This window comes from Polypterus senegalus, chromosome 11 (assembly GCF_016835505.1).
Source record: "Polypterus senegalus isolate Bchr_013 chromosome 11, ASM1683550v1, whole genome shotgun sequence".
In the NCBI taxonomy this organism is placed as follows: Eukaryota; Metazoa; Chordata; class Cladistia; order Polypteriformes; family Polypteridae; genus Polypterus; species Polypterus senegalus.
Genome location: NC_053164.1, coordinates 86,879,650 through 86,897,804, shown reverse-complemented (window position 1 = coordinate 86,897,804; position 18,155 = coordinate 86,879,650). Strand labels below are relative to the sequence as shown.

The 18,155-nt window shown below is 37.5% G+C and overlaps 2 protein-coding genes across 2 annotated transcripts in view; one reads left to right on the top strand and one right to left on the bottom strand.

The window, feature by feature from the left end:
• The window catches only part of LOC120538581, a 32,835-nt gene extending 26,895 nt beyond the window's left edge, over positions 1-5,940 (bottom strand). Inside the window, exon 1 of the mRNA XM_039767973.1 lies at positions 5,912-5,940. The gene's annotated coding sequence lies outside the window, so the exon portion shown is untranslated. The remainder of the gene's footprint in view (positions 1-5,911) is intronic.
• Positions 5,941-6,018: 78 nt separating this feature from the next.
• Positions 6,019-14,858, top strand: zdhhc24 (zinc finger DHHC-type containing 24). Its single transcript, XM_039769193.1, has 3 exons — positions 6,019-7,429; positions 9,874-10,151; positions 12,257-14,858. Exons 1-3 carry the CDS (start codon positions 7,125-7,127, stop codon positions 12,574-12,576), a joined length of 903 nt encoding a protein of 300 aa, XP_039625127.1. The 5' UTR covers positions 6,019-7,124; the 3' UTR covers positions 12,577-14,858.
• The last annotated feature ends 3,297 nt before the right edge of the window (positions 14,859-18,155 follow it).

The following is an 18,155-nucleotide window of genomic DNA, read 5'->3' as shown; positions in this document are numbered from 1 at the left end:
GCTAATCTCCATGAAATTATTATAGAAACCAACCCATATTACAATTAGGACAAAAATTGCAGGCCTAGAGAATTTTATAGTTCTAAAGTATTGCTAATGTAAACTCAGAAAATTGGTATTGTTCATTGTTGTCATAGTTTTGTGTTCTTATTTTTGTGACAGCAAAATACTTACTATAGTATTAATGGTTTTACACATAATAGCAATATATTTCATTTTTTACTACAAAAAACACCTTTCATTGTCACAGCTTATTTTACTGAAAACAATCATGAAACAACTATGGCACTAAAAGCATGCCATGGTGAAATCAGAACAATAAAAAATATTTAGGATCTTACAGTGTTCACTGTACTGACCCTAAAAAAACAAAAGACACAGCATATTGTAGCCATGTTTACACTAAAGACCATGCAAAACCAAGATACTATGCATCTCCAAGTTCAGGACTAGACAGCCCTGTCTAAAAATGTTTACCAATTACATGGATCTATCAACTACTGTAGATAGATAGATAGATAGATAGATAGATAGATAGATAGATAGATAGATAGATAGATAGATAGATAGATAGATAGATAGATAGATAGATAGATACTTTATTAATCCCCAAGGGAAATTCACATACTCCAACAGCAGCATACTGATAAAAAAAAACAATATTAATTAAAGAGTGATAAAAATGCAGTGCAAGTTAAAAAATGCAAAGTGGAGAGTGCAGGGCAGATATAACAGACAGTAACTTTGTATAATGTTAACTTTTATCCCCTCAGGTGGAATTGAGGAGTCGAATAGTGTGGGAGAGGAACGATCTCCTCAGTCTGTCAGTGGAGCAGGATAGTGACAGCAGTGAAGCTGCTCCTGTGTCTAGAGATGATCCTGTTCAGTGGATGCAGTGGATTCTCCATGATTGACAGGAGCCTGCTCAGCGCCTGTCGCTCTGCCACAGATGTTAAACTGTCCAGCTCCATGCCTACAACAGAGCCTGCCTTCCTCACCAGTTTGTCACAACTGTCTGGTAGAACATATGCAGCATCTTATTGCAGATGTTGAAGGATGCCAGCCTTCTAAGGAAATATACATGTAGTCGGCTCTGCCCTCTCTTGCACAGAGCATCAGTATTGGCAGTCCAGTCTAATTTATCATCCAGCTGCACTCCCAGGTATGTATAGGTCTGCACCATCTGCACACAGTCACCTCTGATGATCGCAGGGTCCATGAGGGGCCTGGGCCTCCTAAAATCCACCACCAGCTCCTTGGTTTTGCTAGTGTTCAGGTGTAAGTGGTTTGAGTCACACCATTTAACAAAGTCCTTGGTTCCTATACTCCTCCTCCTGCCCACTCCTGATGTAGCCCACAGCAGCAGTGTCGTCAGCAAACCTTTGCACATGGCAGGTCTCCGAGTTGTATTTGAAGTCTGATGTACATAGGCTGAACAGGACCGGAGAAAGTACAGTCGCTTGCGGCCCTCCTGTGCTGCTGACCACAATGTCAGACCTGCAGTTCCCGAGATGCACATACTGAGGTCTGTCTGTAAGATAGTCCACAATCCATGCCACCAGGTATGAATCTACTCCCATCTCTGCCAGCTTGTCCTTAAGGAGCCGAGGTTGGATGGTGTTGAAGGCACTAGAGAAGTCCATAAACTTAATTCTTACAGCACCACTGCCTCTGTCCAAGTGGGAGAGGGATCGGTGTAGCATGTAGATGATGGCATCTTCCACTCCCACCTTCTCCTGGTATGCAAACTGCAGAGGGTCAAGGGCATGGTGGACCTGTGGCCTCAGGTGGTGAAGCAGCAGCCGCTCCATGGTCTTCATCACATGTGACATCAGGGCGACAGGCCTGAAGTCATTCAGCTCACCAGGACATGATACCATTGGGACTGGGGTGATGCAAGATGTTTTCCAAAGCCTCGGGACTCTCCCCTATTCCAGGCTCAGGTTGAAGATGCGCTGTAGAGGACTCCCTAGCTCCAACGCAGAGGCCTTCAACAGTTGTGGTGATACTCCATCTGGACCTGCTGCTTTGCTGGCACAAAGTCTCCTCAGCTCTCTGCTTACCTGGGCTGCTGTAACTGTGGGTAGAGGGAAGTTCTCTCCTATGCTGGTAAAAGGATGGGTGGAGGATGCAGTACTCTGAGGTGAGAGTGAGATAGGGTGGTCAAATCTGCTAAAAAGGTTGTTCATCAGGTTTGCTTTCTCGCTGTCTCTCTCGATGGAGGCACCCCACTTCGAGATGCAACCAGTGATGATCTTCATCCCATCCCACACTTCCTTCATGCTGTTATTCTGAAACTTTTGCTCCAGTTTTCTCCTGTACTGCTCCTTTACCGCCTGAGCTGGACTCGGAGTTCCTTCTGCACACACTTGAGCTCAAGCTGATCACCGCCTTTAAAAGACCTTTTCTTCTGGTTCAAAAGGCCCTTGATGTCACTTGTAATCCATGGCTTGTTGTTAGCATAGCAGCGTACTGTTCTTACTGGAACTACAATGTCCATACAGAAGTTGATGTAGTCAGTAGTGCAGTCACCAACCTCCTCAATGTTCTCACTATATGATCCCTGCAGGAAATTTCAGGTACTTCCATACATATGAAACATTCAGGAAAAAAAGAAAAAGGAGCTCAGTTGGTGTTATGTAGAATTTGACAGTTCTTACCACCACAAAAAAAGGGTGAAGAGACCCTGGAGAGTCTCTGAACAACTGTTCATGTCCTTCAGGCTTTACATCAACAACTTGCCTTCTGTCTTAAAATTTCTAATAATTTCTATTTTGTAGTATATGTCTGATAAACCAAGAAGTTACCCACTATCAATGTAAAGACAATTGCATCCATTTCACGGTCTTAAATATGACGTTCTTCAAAAATTACCCTGTTAACATCTTTATCTGCTGAAAACAAAAATACTAAATAATTAGTCTTGGGGATAGGAACTCACATGGTCCATCCATCCATTAATTTTGTGCTGCTTCTCTAAGTCAGGGTTGTGGGGAGCTGGAGCATATTACATTGGCATTGGGAGCCAGTGCCATAACTATAGGCAGTGAAAAGGTTAATGATGTTATTATTCCCATAACTCCATAAAATCTTAAATGTGACTATTGACCTTTTATATAATTTATATGCTTGACATGTCTCACTGATAGTAGTCTTTTTAATTGGATCTAATTAAATTTCTCATGAGGGATGGCCCGATTTATTTTTTCCATTAGGGCCAATCAAATTCTAGTTATGCCTCTGTCAGTAACAGCACAGAAAACATTCCAGAATAGGATGAAAATCAGTCCCTCAGCACCACTTACGCATACTGAAAAAATCTGCACCCACTCAAAGAACAGGCAAACTCAGTACAGATAGTGACCACGCTGGACACTGAAAGACTGATGCAGTAACCTTTGTGCCACTATGCCACTTTTGTTTTTAAATAATAATGATACACTAATTAATTGATACTTGATATTAGTGTTAATTCAGATTGGGCAGCACGGTTGTGCAACGGTTAACAACTGTTGCCTCACAGATTCAGGTTCTTGCATTCTCTTCAGAGTTGTTTAGGGACAGTGACAATAACTTGGGTCCAGGTTCAGTTCTGGTCCTGGCTGGATTTCCTTACAATTTTCATGTCATTCTCAAGTTTGTGTGGGTTTCTTTACAGTCCAAAATATGGTGTTGAGATAATTCGCATCTCTAATCTGTTGAAGCATAGCAGTTTGGTTGTGGTTGTTTTATCTGGGGGAGACTAAGGCTACTTCTTAAATAAATGTGACAAAGTACTCAAAGTGCATGCTTGGCAGAGAATGTGGCTGTTCCCTGTGAAGTGAGATGCAGATCAGATGTTTGTGTACTTGTGTAGGTTAGGTTGTCAGCAGAACGGGAAAAAAGAAGGGTTAGAAAAAAAAGTTTCCTGTTGAAGGATCAGTCTTCAAAACTGGGAAATTGTGCTTGATGATGAGAAATGGAGAGTTAGGGTGGAATTGGTGGACCAGTGGGATGTAGGTTTGATTAGAGTGGATGTTATGAGGTATGCTCATGACTTGATTAAGGGCCCTGTTCAGAATAGTAACCCCTCTCAATGAAGACCTGTAGACTGAAGTTGTTAAGTTGATATATATATATATCCATCCATTATCCAACCCGCTATATCCTAACTACAGGGTCACGAGGAGCCAATCCCAGCCAACACAGGGCGCAAGGCAGGAAACAAACCCTGGGCAAGGCGCCAGCATACCGCAGTATATATATACAGTGGGTACAGAAATTATTCAGACTTCCTTAAATTTTTCACTCTTTTTTATATTGCTGCCATTTGCTAAAATCATTTACATTAATTTTTTCCCTCATTAATGTACAAATAGCACCCCATATTGACAGACAAAAAACAGAATTTTTGAAATTGTTGCAGATTTATTAAAAAAGAAAAACTGAAATATCACATGGTCCTAAGTATTCAGACCCTTTGCTCAGTATTTAGTAGAAGCACCCTTTTGAGCTAATACAGCCATGAGTCTCCTTGGGAAAGATGCAACAAGTTTTTCACACCTGGATTTGGGGATCCTCTGCCATTCCTCCTTGCAGATCCTCTCCAGTTCTGACAGGTTGGATGGTAAACGTTGGTGGACAGCCATTTTTAGGTCTCTCCAGAGATGCTCAATTGGGTTTAAGTCAGGGCTCTGGCTGGGCCATTCAAGAACAGTCACAGAGTTGTTGTGAAGCCACTCCATTATTTTAGCTGTGTGCTTAGGGTCATTGTCTTGTTGGAAGGTAAACCTTCGGCCCAGTCTGAGGTCCTTAGCACTCTGGAGAAGGTTTTGTCCAGGATATCCCTGTACTTGGCCGCATTCATCTTTCCCTCGATTGCAACCAGTTGTCCTGTCCCTGCAGCTGAAAAACACCTCCACAGCATGATGCTGCCACCGCCATGCTTCACTGTGGGGACTGTATTGGACAAGTGATGAGCAGTGCTTGGTTGTCTCCACACATACCGCTTAGAATTAAGACCAAAAAGTTCTATCTTGGTCTCATCAGACGAGAGAATCTTATTTCTCACCATCTCAGAGTCCTTCAGGTGTCTTTTAGCAAACTCCATGCGGGCTGTCATGTGTCTTGCCTCTCCTCAGTGTGTGGAGACAACCAGGCACTGCTCATCACTTGTCCAATACAGTCCCCACAGTGAAGCATGGCGGTGGCAGCATCATGCTGTGGGGGTGTTTTTCAGCTGCAGGGACAGGACGACTGGTTGCAATCGAGGGAAAGATGAATGCGCCAAGTACAGGGATATCCTGGACAAAAACCTTCTCCAGAGTGCTAAGGACCTCAGACTGGGCCGAAGGTTTACCTTCCAACAAGACAATGACCCTAAGCACACAGCTAAAATAACAAAGGAGTGGCTTCACAACGACCCTGTGACTGTTCTTGAATGGCCCAGCCAGAGCCCTGACTTAAACCCAATTGAGCATCTCTGGAGAGACCTAAAAATGGCTGTCCACCAACATTTACCATCCAACCTGACAGAACTGGAGAGGATCTGCAAGGAGGAATGGCAGAGGATCCCCAAATCCAGGTGTGAAAAACTTGTTGCATCTTTCCCAAGGAGACTCATGGCTGTATTAGCTCAAAAGGGTGCTTCTACTAAATACTGAGCAAAGGGTCTGAATACTTAGGACCATGTGATATTTCAGTTTTTCTTTTTTAATAAATCTGCAACAATTTCAAAAATTCTTTTTTTGTCTGTCAATTTGGGGTGCTGTGTGTACATTAACGAGGGAAAAAATTAATTTAAATGATTTTAGCAAATGGCTGCAATATAAAAAAGAGTGAAAAATTGAAGGGGGTCTGAATACTTTCCGTACCCACTGTATATATATATATAGAGAGAGAGAGAGAGAGAGAGAGAGACCAGAATACTTACCGCGGGAAGACCAGAGCCGCACACTGATTCGCTCGTTTTATTATCAGAACGCTGAAATGTTTGGTACGTGTTTTTTTTTTAACGGGTTGGTCCAGAGCTTTCTCTTCATTGGCCAACAGGTATGTTACAACAACAGAAACCCCGCCTCCCAAAAAAGAGAAATTGGCGCTTCAGAAACGAGTTTGGCAGCCATTCTGTGCCTTTTGACGTATGTAGAGCACTAACTGAGCCACAATGGCTTCTGCTTCCTGTGCGTCGGTTCCGTTCCTGGTTGTCAGGTTTTGTATTTTATTTACACGCCTGCGTGGTTTTATGAAAGGTTGTGATTTCATTTGAAGTCTGTTTTGTGTATGCTTAGTTAGTTAAGAGTGACAAGTAAGTAAGTCATCGTGAAAATTTATTTAAAGAGGAGATCAAACAGGACAATTTATTTTATTGACCAGTTTCCTTGTTTGTAAGGTACTATTCTAGGAAGGGTTGTACGCGACATGAAGTTTCATTCATTGTAATTTTATTACCAGAAAAGTGGCACGGGTACCAGAATGGGAGGCGTGAGTAATGTATTTCGTTTGCTTTGACCGTTTTCTGATTGAGTCTCGTCGCTTGCGGTGCTGCAGTTCGGCACTGTCACTTATTTTCGTTATCATTTGTAATTCATTGCTGATACAATGAACCCAAATGTTTGAAAACCAACGTTAATGTCTACAGGTGTATGTTTTGCTTAGTTTCATGTCAGTTTAACCTAAGAGAAAGCACCGGCTAATCATCAACTTAAACCCAGCAAGGATTTGCAACACTGAGGTGCGTGCCGCGTCTGTATTTCTCTTTATCCTTGCTTTATTTCAAATGTGAAAAGAATGACTTAAAACCTGCAGTGTCTCATGCCTTCATGCTTTCAGTTTGAATTCGAACCCCTTGAAAGGAAAAGGACAGAGTCTAACACGAATAAATGAGCTACGCAAGACGCTGAGCGGGTCTTTTAAAAGCTGCCTTAATCGAACCGATGTATTCATAGCAAATACGTCGGGAAACTTGTTCGATACAGCCGCGCTTATTGAAAGGAACCTGCGGTATATACCCCGGACTGGAAATCGGTACGAAGTTGTTAGGTTTAAGATCGCACAGAATTGATCCCTCTGATGCGTTACTTTTTTATTCTTATTAGCCTTTCTAGATATCTTTACCCTTATTGCTGAGCACCGTTCACGCAGCCATGACCTCTTTCCGTGGCCGCCTGTGGAGCCGTTTAGAGGCAATATGCCGCTTTATGCCTGTGATAGTAAACACGGTGTTAGTGGTGTCCATTACGGGAGAAGTGATGTATCTGGTAATGGTGGAGGCGCCTCTCGAGCCTGAACAAAAAGAAAGGGACTGGGCGCCCCTGTGGAAAGGTGTCCACCTGGCATCGCAGATCTTCATGTTTGGCAACATCCTTTGGAATGCGTCGCTCTTCTTAAGGACCAGCCCCAGCATCCGTGGGGTTTTTCTGGAAGGCTCAGCAGTTGGCCAAGGGTGGAGGTAGGTGATCTTTATTTATGTCCTTCGAAAAAATAAAGCATGTCTGTTTGTAAAGTGATTAGGCACAATCTTTATGTTGATGATAATTTAGAGTTCGTGATTGGGGATGTTCTGCTGGTTGATCAGTATTTCTAAAATGGCCCCTTGTGAAGTAGTGTGTGTGTATACACATTATCAAGTGTTCCCAACAGCAGAGGAGTGACCCATTAGGTGTGTTTTTGTCTTGTGTCCAGTGTTGCAAGGAGAGACATTTCAAATCTCTATGATTAAGTTGGAATGAAAATGGATGCTTTATTGGGTATAAAATTTATTTACAAACTGTTCTTATGTATGTTCCTTGCGGTTGTTGAGCCACCATTATAATTTATTTAGATTAATGTAACATGCACTTTGTAGCCAATGTGTAGATTGTGTAACTAAACTGGATTATGCCCTTCATTCCACATCAAGACAACATTGAGTATGCTGGTGGATGTGAGAGATGGTTTTTAATGAATTTGTATAGATGGAAACTTCTATGTCATTTCTTCAGTTACTGAGCACTGCATAATTACTCCAGTGACTTGGCCTTAGAAAATGGTAATAATAAATTTTATTTATATATCGCCTTTCCCATAATCAAGGCACTTACAGAATATAAGAGAGAACGGCAGGATATACAGTATATAGCATTGTACAAACCAAATAAATAAAGAAGTTTACGACCGTGAATTCAGAGAAACAAAGCCTAACAGACAACATAATTGATGGTCTAGCACACACACACAGGTTAAATGAGCATCTTGACATAGAGGTAAACTGAGAGAAGGGTAATAAAGTCAAGTAGAGCTACAGTAAAAGCCTTCCTGAACAGATGAGTTTTGAGTTGTTTTTTAAAAGAATTCATGGAGTCAGCTGATCTAATTAATTTCGGTAGGTCATTCCAGAGTCTGGGCGCTTTACAGCTGAAGGCCCTGTCACCTACGGAGTGTAGATTAGTGTGGGGCACATAGTGATGGAGAAGGTCACTGATGTAGTTTGGTGCGAGGTTATTTAAGGCTTTGTAGGATAGTAGTAGGTAGTGAGTTGTTAGTGTTGTACAATTACAATTAAATAGAAAAGTCATCAGAAAAAGTGTAATATTTATAATTAACTGATACAGGCTGGAATAAGGGAGTTTTTGGAAGGCAGCTGATCGATCTGGTGTTCTACAAATGAGCGGAATGGATAGCTGGATGCATTTATTTATAAACATTGAGTCTTAGCTGAAGGGTATTATTTTGATGAAATAGGATTGGCTCCAGCAGACCCCCGTGACCCTGTGTTCGGATTCAGCGAGTTGGAAAATGGATGGATGGATATTCACTGTAGTCCACCATACAACACATGTTCCATTATGGATACAAATACAAACTGCAACTCTTTTGCACTTGGCTCTTCATATAGCATGAGGGTGTTTTCTGGAAGCCAAAATACACATGTCTGGGCATACCGTGAGCTTTTGACAAGTGGACTATGCAACACAAGTAACCTGATATTTTTTTTCTTTGTTTAATATTGTTTGCTGTTGCATCAAGATGGGTCTCCATAGAAGTTCATTGTATCAGGAGTCTAGTGATCTGTGTAAACAAGAGATTAAACTTTTTTTTTTTTTTTTGTTCCATCACTCTAAACAACACAGGATAAGTAACAGATTCAAAAGTAATTTTTGGGTAGAGTATTCCTTTTAACAGTTTTTCTTTTGAAGCATATCTTTTAGTAGTGGTGTCTGGTTTCTTCTTGAGGAGAGAGACAAGCAGACCTAGGGTGCATCTAGAGTTTTTTTTTTTTTTATTCCTACTCCAGTGGTATTTACTGTGCCCCCAGAGGATCTAGCTGGAGCAGGAGAAAGGAACGGTGACACTAAGAAAACTTGTATAATGGCAAAATAGAGGTGTGAATAAGGAAGGTATTACTGAGAATGAATTTGCTTTTTGAATAAATTTAATGATTGGGTTTGATTTGGGCACAAGAAAGTATCACATACATGACTTCTTTGTAACCTGACACACATTTATAACCGTATCACACAGACTGATGCTTTATTAATTGCAGGGAGAAATTGCAGTGTTATAAGCAGATAAAATGTAAATGCTACACAGAATGCATTCAAAAATAAATATTAAGACACAGAATCTGACTGAAACTAACATAAAATGTATGTGCAAAAAGTTTTGCTGCATCATGTGATTGCATTTGATAAGAAACACATCCAGTAGTACTTCATTTAAACATTGTGGTGTAAAAAGGAGATCTGCAGGTTGACCAGGTTGTAATACATTGTTTATAATATGTTTATTAAATGAGATTTTCTTTTCTAATAATACTTTTTGCATATTAATATATTACATTTTTTGTTCTTTATGCATTTACATTGTCTGTAGATCCAGTTTGCAGAAATAACGGTGCCGCCCTCTCATTCTTAGGTATTGCTATGCTTGTGAGACGCACATACCTCCAAGGTGTTCACATTGCTATGACTGTAAGGTGTGTGTGCTTCGGAGAGATCACCACTGTGTCTTTTTTGGTCAATGTGTTGGTTTCAAGAACTACCGGTATTTTCTCAGCTGTCTGTTGTTCATGTGGGCTGGTCTGCTGTATGCTGTTGTGCTAAATGTTGAGGTTTTCATCATCATCTTGAAAGAAGGCATCACGCCACACAGTGTATTGCTACTTTTAATGCCCTGGATCATGCTTATTACAGGTAAGTAATCCCTGGATTAAATTTTATTTGTTTGATGTGTTTTGCAGTTTGTACATTGGTTTCCTCATAACTCTGTTGCATTAGAATAGAACATGTGCTGCTACAATGTACCTATTTATATTAATAAAAAGTGCAGTTGAATAGCACTTGCCCTTAAACGGATAGAGTACAGTCCAAATAATCTAAACTTGCTTTAGGTAGAAAGATCCAGGCAACCACATAAATTCAAAATTAGAATGAGTCAGTATTGATGTAAATGCCAATTGAACAGAAATGTTTTCTAAAGAATTTTGCCATTCACCAAGAAGTAATTCTTTAGCTGGTAAGAAGTATTTCTTAGGCAATTTCATTTCAAACTTCATTTTCCCTACATAACTTCAATCTTTCACTACATAAAAATACTGAACACCTGAAAATAACATAGGGCATTTAAATTATATCATGATATAATAATTAAATAAAAAGTATTTACAGAGGTCTGGCATGCCATACATGTTTGGCTCCTGCCTTGTATTTCATATTGCAAGATTAGACTGTGGTATCTGACCCTCTGAATTATATTGAAAAGATATGGAAATCGGTGCCTGAAAGGAATTATAATGTATGTAGCCCAGCCACCCCCAGGTTTTTTTCCCTTAAAATATGGGGAATATTATTCAAGCACTGTAACAGCTACTTAACATGCCTTTTAAGATAGATTTGTGTAGTTTTTACTTAAGATGTCCATTTCATCTGCATTATGTTCTCTAGATGTTTGTAGGAACAAAGTCAGCCAGAGTCCTAGGATACCCACTAAAATCCATTTTATAATAATGAAGCCATTATTTAAATAAATATTAAATATATCATGTATGTTGTATTTTTGTTTTAATGTTTATGTTGTATGGCTGTGTGATAACTTGAGTATTTAAAAATAATATTTTTTTAATACTCTTGTGTAAACATACTTTATGAATACTTATCTTGGTATACATAGGAATAAGCTGATAATATTTTTTTGACAGCTGATACTGACTACTTTGTTAACAGTATAGACCAATACAGCCTATCCATACTTTTTTCAAAAAGAAAAGAATCCTGAAAGCTAAAAAAAAAAAATTAAGTCGTATTTTTCAGTTACTGAATGGAAAACGTTGGTGACTAAATTTAAATTTATGTCTATCTTACCACAAGCACATGGTAAGATAAACAAGGTACTCCTCGCTGATCACATGATTCTTTATAAACCGTAAGCTGTAGTCTGCCCAAGCACTTTTTTGGGGGGCATTTTTGGCCCCACCCACAGCTGACTAATATCCACAGGCAGAAACAAAATATTTTACCTTATCATAATGGTGAAAGTTATTGTTTAATCAATTACAGAACATATTACAATTTAATTAGTTTACATATTAAGGTTTCCTTTTTTTTTTTTTTTTAATAAACTGAAGGTTCACAAGCAATAAACAATATTTTAAACCAATCAGAAGAAGATCTGATTCATACAGGTGAGCGGTGCTTAGTGATGAGCAAAACTGCTCAGTTGTGTTTTGCATATAGTTTTGTAAAATTGCCACTAATATTTGGTCCACATGCGATTTTTGTAAATGTGAAACAAAACTCCAGAAAAATGTGTTGTTCCTTAAGGGTTTGGCAAGCAGGCGTTGCTTCTTTTTTGGACCCATAAATTTCTCAGATCAAGGGTCCCAATGAAAATTAAGGAAGAAAGTCTCATTTGTAAATGTAACATGGCTGTTAAGCTCTCTGTACTGTTCTTAGCCAGTTTCATGTTTGGGAAGGCGTAAAGGAAAGGGGAATTTGGGTCTAGTATAAATGTTGATGAGGGGAAAAAATAGCATGTAGTAGTCCTGTTCATTCACAATTGACAACATACAACCTAAAAATATGGGATGTAAAACTGAGTGTGGATATTAGATATTGTAATCCATCAGTCATATTTTATCTATTAATTAGCAAGTATAAACTTTTTTTTTAAAGAATTCATTGTATTAGTACTCATACTCTGACTGCTCTAGCATTTACTGTATGTTGACCTGTATGTAAATCATAAAAGCATACATATTTAACTAAGCATCTCTCTCTCATCTTTCTTTTGTCTTCCCCAGGTCAAGTGACTGCCAGAGCCTTTGCTTTTGCCTTTGTGGCAGATACATGTGTGGTGGGCTGTTTATGTGTATCTGCATTCCTGTTTTTCCATGTAGCATTGATGCTGAGAGGGCAGACCACAAGAGAATGGTATTCAAACCAACGTCCTTACAGTTTGGGCTGGCGGCGCAATATTCTTGAGTGCCTTGGTGAGCGTTGGTATGTGGCTTGGCTATGCCCTCTCATTCCTTCTCCTTTCCCTGGTGATGGGATACATTTTTTGGTTACAGCTCCACCTTCGGGAGTCAGATCTGATAATGTGAATTCTGGAAAGAACTAATCTTGATCAAGTGGAAGTAAAGACCTACAATTCCTTCTGCACTGTAGCATTTTCTGACAATGAATATGGCTGTGCCTTCTTTTCAGATATTCTTTATGGTCTATTTCCTGGTTTTTAATTCACAGCTTCATAGCAAATGTTTTTGCTCTTATATAATGGGGGCAACAAGAAATAAGCAGTTGACTGTTTAAATTTTTTTTTTCATACATGAAAATATTTCAACCTCTTGGCACAAAGTTAGGTGATAAGTAAAACAAAGTACTGTTTCATAGAACTTTTGAACAAGTAGCCACTTAACCTCTGGAATGCTGCAAATTAATATATTATGATTTACATTAATGGACAAAGACATGCCTCAATTTTATAGCTGAATATTTTTTGTTTTTAATTAAATTGTTTGATTTTGTGTGTAGATAAACTTGTGAACTCTGTATCCACCCCTTTCATACTTTACAAGTTTGTGCTACAATATTTGGGCATCTGTTGGATTCACAGATAAGAGTATAATCAATATGATGTTTGTTCGGATTAATACTTTAGGTATTTCGGTTTATGACACCAATAACTTATAATTTTAATGACATCAAAAAAGTGATTTCAAATCAGGAACTAACTTAATGAGACTTGAAATCCAAGTTTGAAAAGGATACCTTGAATATGAAATTCTAGGGTCTGTTTGGCGGTGGTGGGGTTAAAATCACATAGTCCACTTGAAATAATGCCCCTGCATAATTTGGAAGAATGTTGTTGTTCTTCAAAACTACCTTTTCACCCTGAGTCAGTTTCTGTTGTATATACTGAACCTTGGACAATATCTTACCTTGGTCATTTTTGATCTTGGGGCAAAATGGACACGATTATTAAAGATTCTTTTACTTTATCTAGTTTAGTTTAGTTTTTACTTTACTTACATATTGATTGATCTCTTGTTTAATTCCTTAGAATTCCTACATTAATATTGGCTTTGAAAGCTGGTGCACAAAAATGTGTTGCATCAATTTTCTTTCTGAGAGACCAGAGTAGTTTTTGGTTTCAAGTTTTTTTTTACAAAAAAAAAGAACTTTTCACCAACAATCTACATAAAAATTGATTGTAAGTTACCAATTTTTAATATGCAGTAATTTAAACCATCCACATAAAACAGATTTAATATTTTACTTTCTTGCTAATTTCTTGCCACCTATAACCACATTACTGTGTGGAGATATAAAATACTTATTATATATAAATAGATGGGGTATTTAGATTTCAAAAAAGCAGATCCATGTCTTTTGAGTAAAGACAAGGATTGTCACTTTCAGTACTATGTTAGCATTTATTCTTTGGGTCATCAGCTTCTGGTAAGACAAAAGCTAAACAAGTAAAGCCTTTGGAAATCGAGTGTGTGTTTCAGCATGAAATAGTGCCTGTATGTCAGTATCCCCAGTACAAGTGAGATTACCAGCTGCTCATCATGCTCTAGTCTACAGGTAAATGTGTTATAAATACAGATTAGTATACAAACTTTTACACAAAAAAGGCAATTCACGAGTTTGGGTCGTAAAAATTGAAGTACTGTCTTTGTATCAAATCACTCAGGGGATCTAAATGTGCATGTGCTGGCTGCTGTGTTGCCTTCTGCCAGCTGAAAACTGCATGATAAAATTATTTATTTTTTATTCCAAACCTGCTTCCATGAAGCTTTAGTTTTGATTTGCTTTAAAAGTTTTATACAGCTCAATTCCAAACCAATGTTCCATCACTGAATCAATCATTTATGATTTATTAAAACAAGTGATTGGTCAGAATATTTGCTTATTGATTTTCTATCTTCATTTTTAAAAACATACTTTTATGTAATTTATTGTTGGTTCATTTAAAGCAGAATGTTTAGATTGTATTCTGTATTATAATATGTAGTGTGTGTTTTGTTTTTTTGTTTTTTTTACTTTGTTTATGTACAAGACACTAATGTATAAAGAAAATGACCAGCTGAGCCAGAATCAAGTCTTAAACCCTGAGAGTAACAATACTACTGTGTATATACAATGTGTATTTACAGCATGCACAGCTACTTTGTAACGGACAGTGCCCGTGCTTTTTCAGATTTAAAAAGAAAAAATGATTTTGTTCTGTGGCATATGAAGAGTATTCTTTAAAATTATTAAAGCTTGACACATTTGGTTTTCATGCATGTAACTCAATTAGTCCCACACATTTATCTTAACTGTTTTTGCTTTGGTGTATGCCCTGGTGTTATTACAGTGCAATGTTGTTTTGGGTACTAAACAACTTTAACTGCTTTTGTGTGTTGTTTTTTTTTTTATTTTAAGTAATATCTCTTTCAGTTTTAATTTAAGCCCACAACAGCTATTCTAAATAGCTAGGCAAATGTCTACCAGTTGCAGTATTAGTTGAAAAGTTGTGAAACCCTCTTGTACCTACAACTCTTTATGTATTGCTACGGAAAATCAACTTTACAAAGAATGTGTGAACATTAACAATTTCTTTTAAAAAAGGTATGGCCTGATAAGTAATAGACATTGATGAAGCATGAAAACAGATTGGTGGGCAAATCCTAATAAGGAATCCAATATATTCTGGTAACTTATTAGTCTAGTGGGGCAGCTTTGAGTACTTTTTTTGTGCATTTTTACTTGCATATGGCACCAGTATTTTAAAAATCAAATTTGTACCTGACGGTACATACAGCATTCTAACATTCTATGGGAATCTCAAGGCAGTCTGCTATGAACTCCTTATAAACAGCAAGATTCAATTTTGAGAGCAATGATTTATTTTTTTCCTTGCTTCTCTTCCACAGATGGCAGTGTCATTTACTTGTGTTATACTGTTCTAGGATGTACATTGGATACCGTCTATGGAATTTGTTTCCTCTGTGGGATAACTTTGAAAGATTACCTACATTTAGATAAAGTTATTGTGAATTTGTGGTTTCATTGATATTTTACTCTAGGTTTATTTGATTAGATATACTTTGTTAAACTCTGAGGGGAAATTGTTTTATCCTTGAACTTTTGGGGTAAGAGTGCAGGGTCAGCAATTGTATAGTGCCCCTGGAGTAATTTTCAGGTTAAGGGTCTTGCTCAAGGACCCAAAATGAGTAGGATCATTTCTAGCATTAACAAGATTTGAACCAGCAAACTTCTGTATTCCAGTGCAGATCCTCAGCTAGACTGAGGAGTATTTAGACAGTTGCACAGGTGGTTTCAGATCTCTCCATGGGTAAGAACAAGTTGGCTATATATGACTGGATTTCTTACCCTTACTGTTCTAGTGATTGGCTCAATGACTCTTAACTTGATATATCCAGTTGCTTTAGTACCAGGTTTTATTCACCTTCATTACAAAGGTAAGATTTTTTTTTTCTTTTGTTGCCTGAATCTGCCCCTTTATAAAACATTTGATTTAAACTAGGGTTTAGTAGTCTGTTAATTATATATAGAACCACAATAAGGGTTTCACAAACTTTTGAGAAAAACCGTAAACATAATACTTGGTTGTACAGTTTGAACAAAATCACTTTCCAATGTTCACTTTGCTTCCTCAAGTAGTGTATTTATGATGGGTGTCCTTACTGAACAGGTTATTTGCAGAGTGATTTTTTTCTTCTAAATGTAACCTGTATAAAAATATATATCTACCTTTGTAAAAGACATTCAGCAATTAGATCAGTTTTGTCATAGCTTTAAAAGCATATTGATAATGTTTAATATTTGCATTCATGTTATGTGTTAGTCTTTCCAGAACTGTCTGCATAAGCATCTGTAAAGTGCGATTGGGTCTTTTGCATAAGCATCTGTAAAGTGCGATTGGGTCTTTTGCATAAGCATCTGTAAAGTGCGATTGGGTCTTTTTTTTTTTATAATTACATGGGGCTTGGACTAAATATTTAGACTCTTCCATAGTGGAAAGAAGAAACATTTTTTTGGTGTTGCACCGTGTACATAGTGTGTCTGTGTGTGCGTGTATATACAGTACATATATATTACACACACATCTAAAAATGTGAAAAATAACAGGTGAAAGATATTGCACTGTGAAGTTTCTAAGTTCTGAGCTGATGCAGACACGTCTTAACTTTTTTTATGTATAGTTCCCATTCTTAATTACATTGAAATTTCTAAAATGCAGAAATGTCACTGAAAGAAGTGGAAAGACATCTTTATTGACTGAATTTAAATACCCCCCAGATCAATTTTATTCATTTTATTATTTATTTGGGTTCTTCTCTTGATTGCACACTGCAGTTTAAACACACATTCATACAGTTTGTTATATATATATTTTTTTTTAAAGGATGATGCTGTACATTTGGCACCTGTTTTTGAAATGATTTTATATGTAGTCTGTTTCAAATTAATGAATTTCAACTCCTTAATCTGTTCCTGTTGTTATCATATGTTGGTTATTTGTTGAGTTACTGTGCCATCATGATGTTCTGACTTGATCACTTTTTGTAATTATTTTCAAATGTTTGTAGAATTGTACTTTTGTCTCTTTTGAGAGATTTTCTGATTAAAACTGATTTTAGTGTTTTCTAGTGGTATTTATTTTAGCTAGTGTTGTTAAAAATTGATTGAATAAATTAAGAACTGTAGAAAAGCTTTAAATCAAATGGAAATGTAAAAAAAACACGAAGAACCATTCCAGTGTTGCGTATTTTTTCTGAACATTGGCCTTACAGAAGAGTTTGACATCATAATTGAGGAACTATGCTTTTTGTACTTCTAAGAAGATGCTAATTGATGCTGATGGGATTTATCTTTATGTACTTCAATACTAAGTCAACCTGCAGTATGCAGATCTCGTAAAATAAAATTGGGCTATGTTTACAAGCCTTAAGTTTTACCCCGTTGGCCATGCTCTCTCACTCGGGTGGGGGTAGATTTGGTCTCAATCCTATTTCTTGTAAAAATTGATCGATTTGTATGGAATGATTGCAATAAAATTAATGCAAAAAATAAAATTGGGCTAATTTGTATAGAAATGTTTAATATTATTTCAGTTTGATGTCCTTTATAGGTAATTTTGTAGGGGTATTCTGCAGGTATTTGTGTATAAAAGTATACTGACCAGGTCTCAAAGATAGGTTTGGGTCAAGTTGTGCAGAAGTGTCCACTGTTGTTGACTGACCATACATCCAGGGGTTTTGTCTCCTTGTCACAGGTTCAAAAGTGAATGGATGTGTCAGTGCATGAAGCATTTCTACTGTATATCCATTACAGAATTGTTTGTCATTTAAAATCAAAAGAACAGTTGTTTAATATCTATTTTTGGTTTCTTGTGTTGTTTACAAATTGTGCTTTTAGGAAGTAATTTAGAGTAGCGTTTATGCAGTAAGTATATACTGAATTAGTTGTATTTGTAGATTTAAGGTAACCAGCTGGATAATATGTTAGGAAAGCAAGAATAAGACACTGAGGGAAATGAAAGTACATAATAAGAGTACCAGTTTGGAAATCTGTCAACTTGTAAGATTTGAAGTGGAATTAAATTATTTATGTGCAGTAAAAATGCATAGCCCCAGCTCAACAAATGTTCTAGATAACACACAGGAATAAAAAAAAATGTGTGGT

Coding starts and splice junctions, on each gene's coding strand:
- zdhhc24 (XM_039769193.1), top strand. CDS start 7,125: ATGACCTCTTTCCGTGGCCGCCTGTGGAGCCGTTTAGAGGCAATATGC. Junction 7,430..9,873: donor GCAGTTGGCCAAGGGTGGAG/GTAGGTGATCTT, acceptor TCTCATTCTTAG/GTATTGCTATGCTTGTGAGA. Junction 10,152..12,256: donor CTGGATCATGCTTATTACAG/GTAAGTAATCCC, acceptor TGTCTTCCCCAG/GTCAAGTGACTGCCAGAGCC.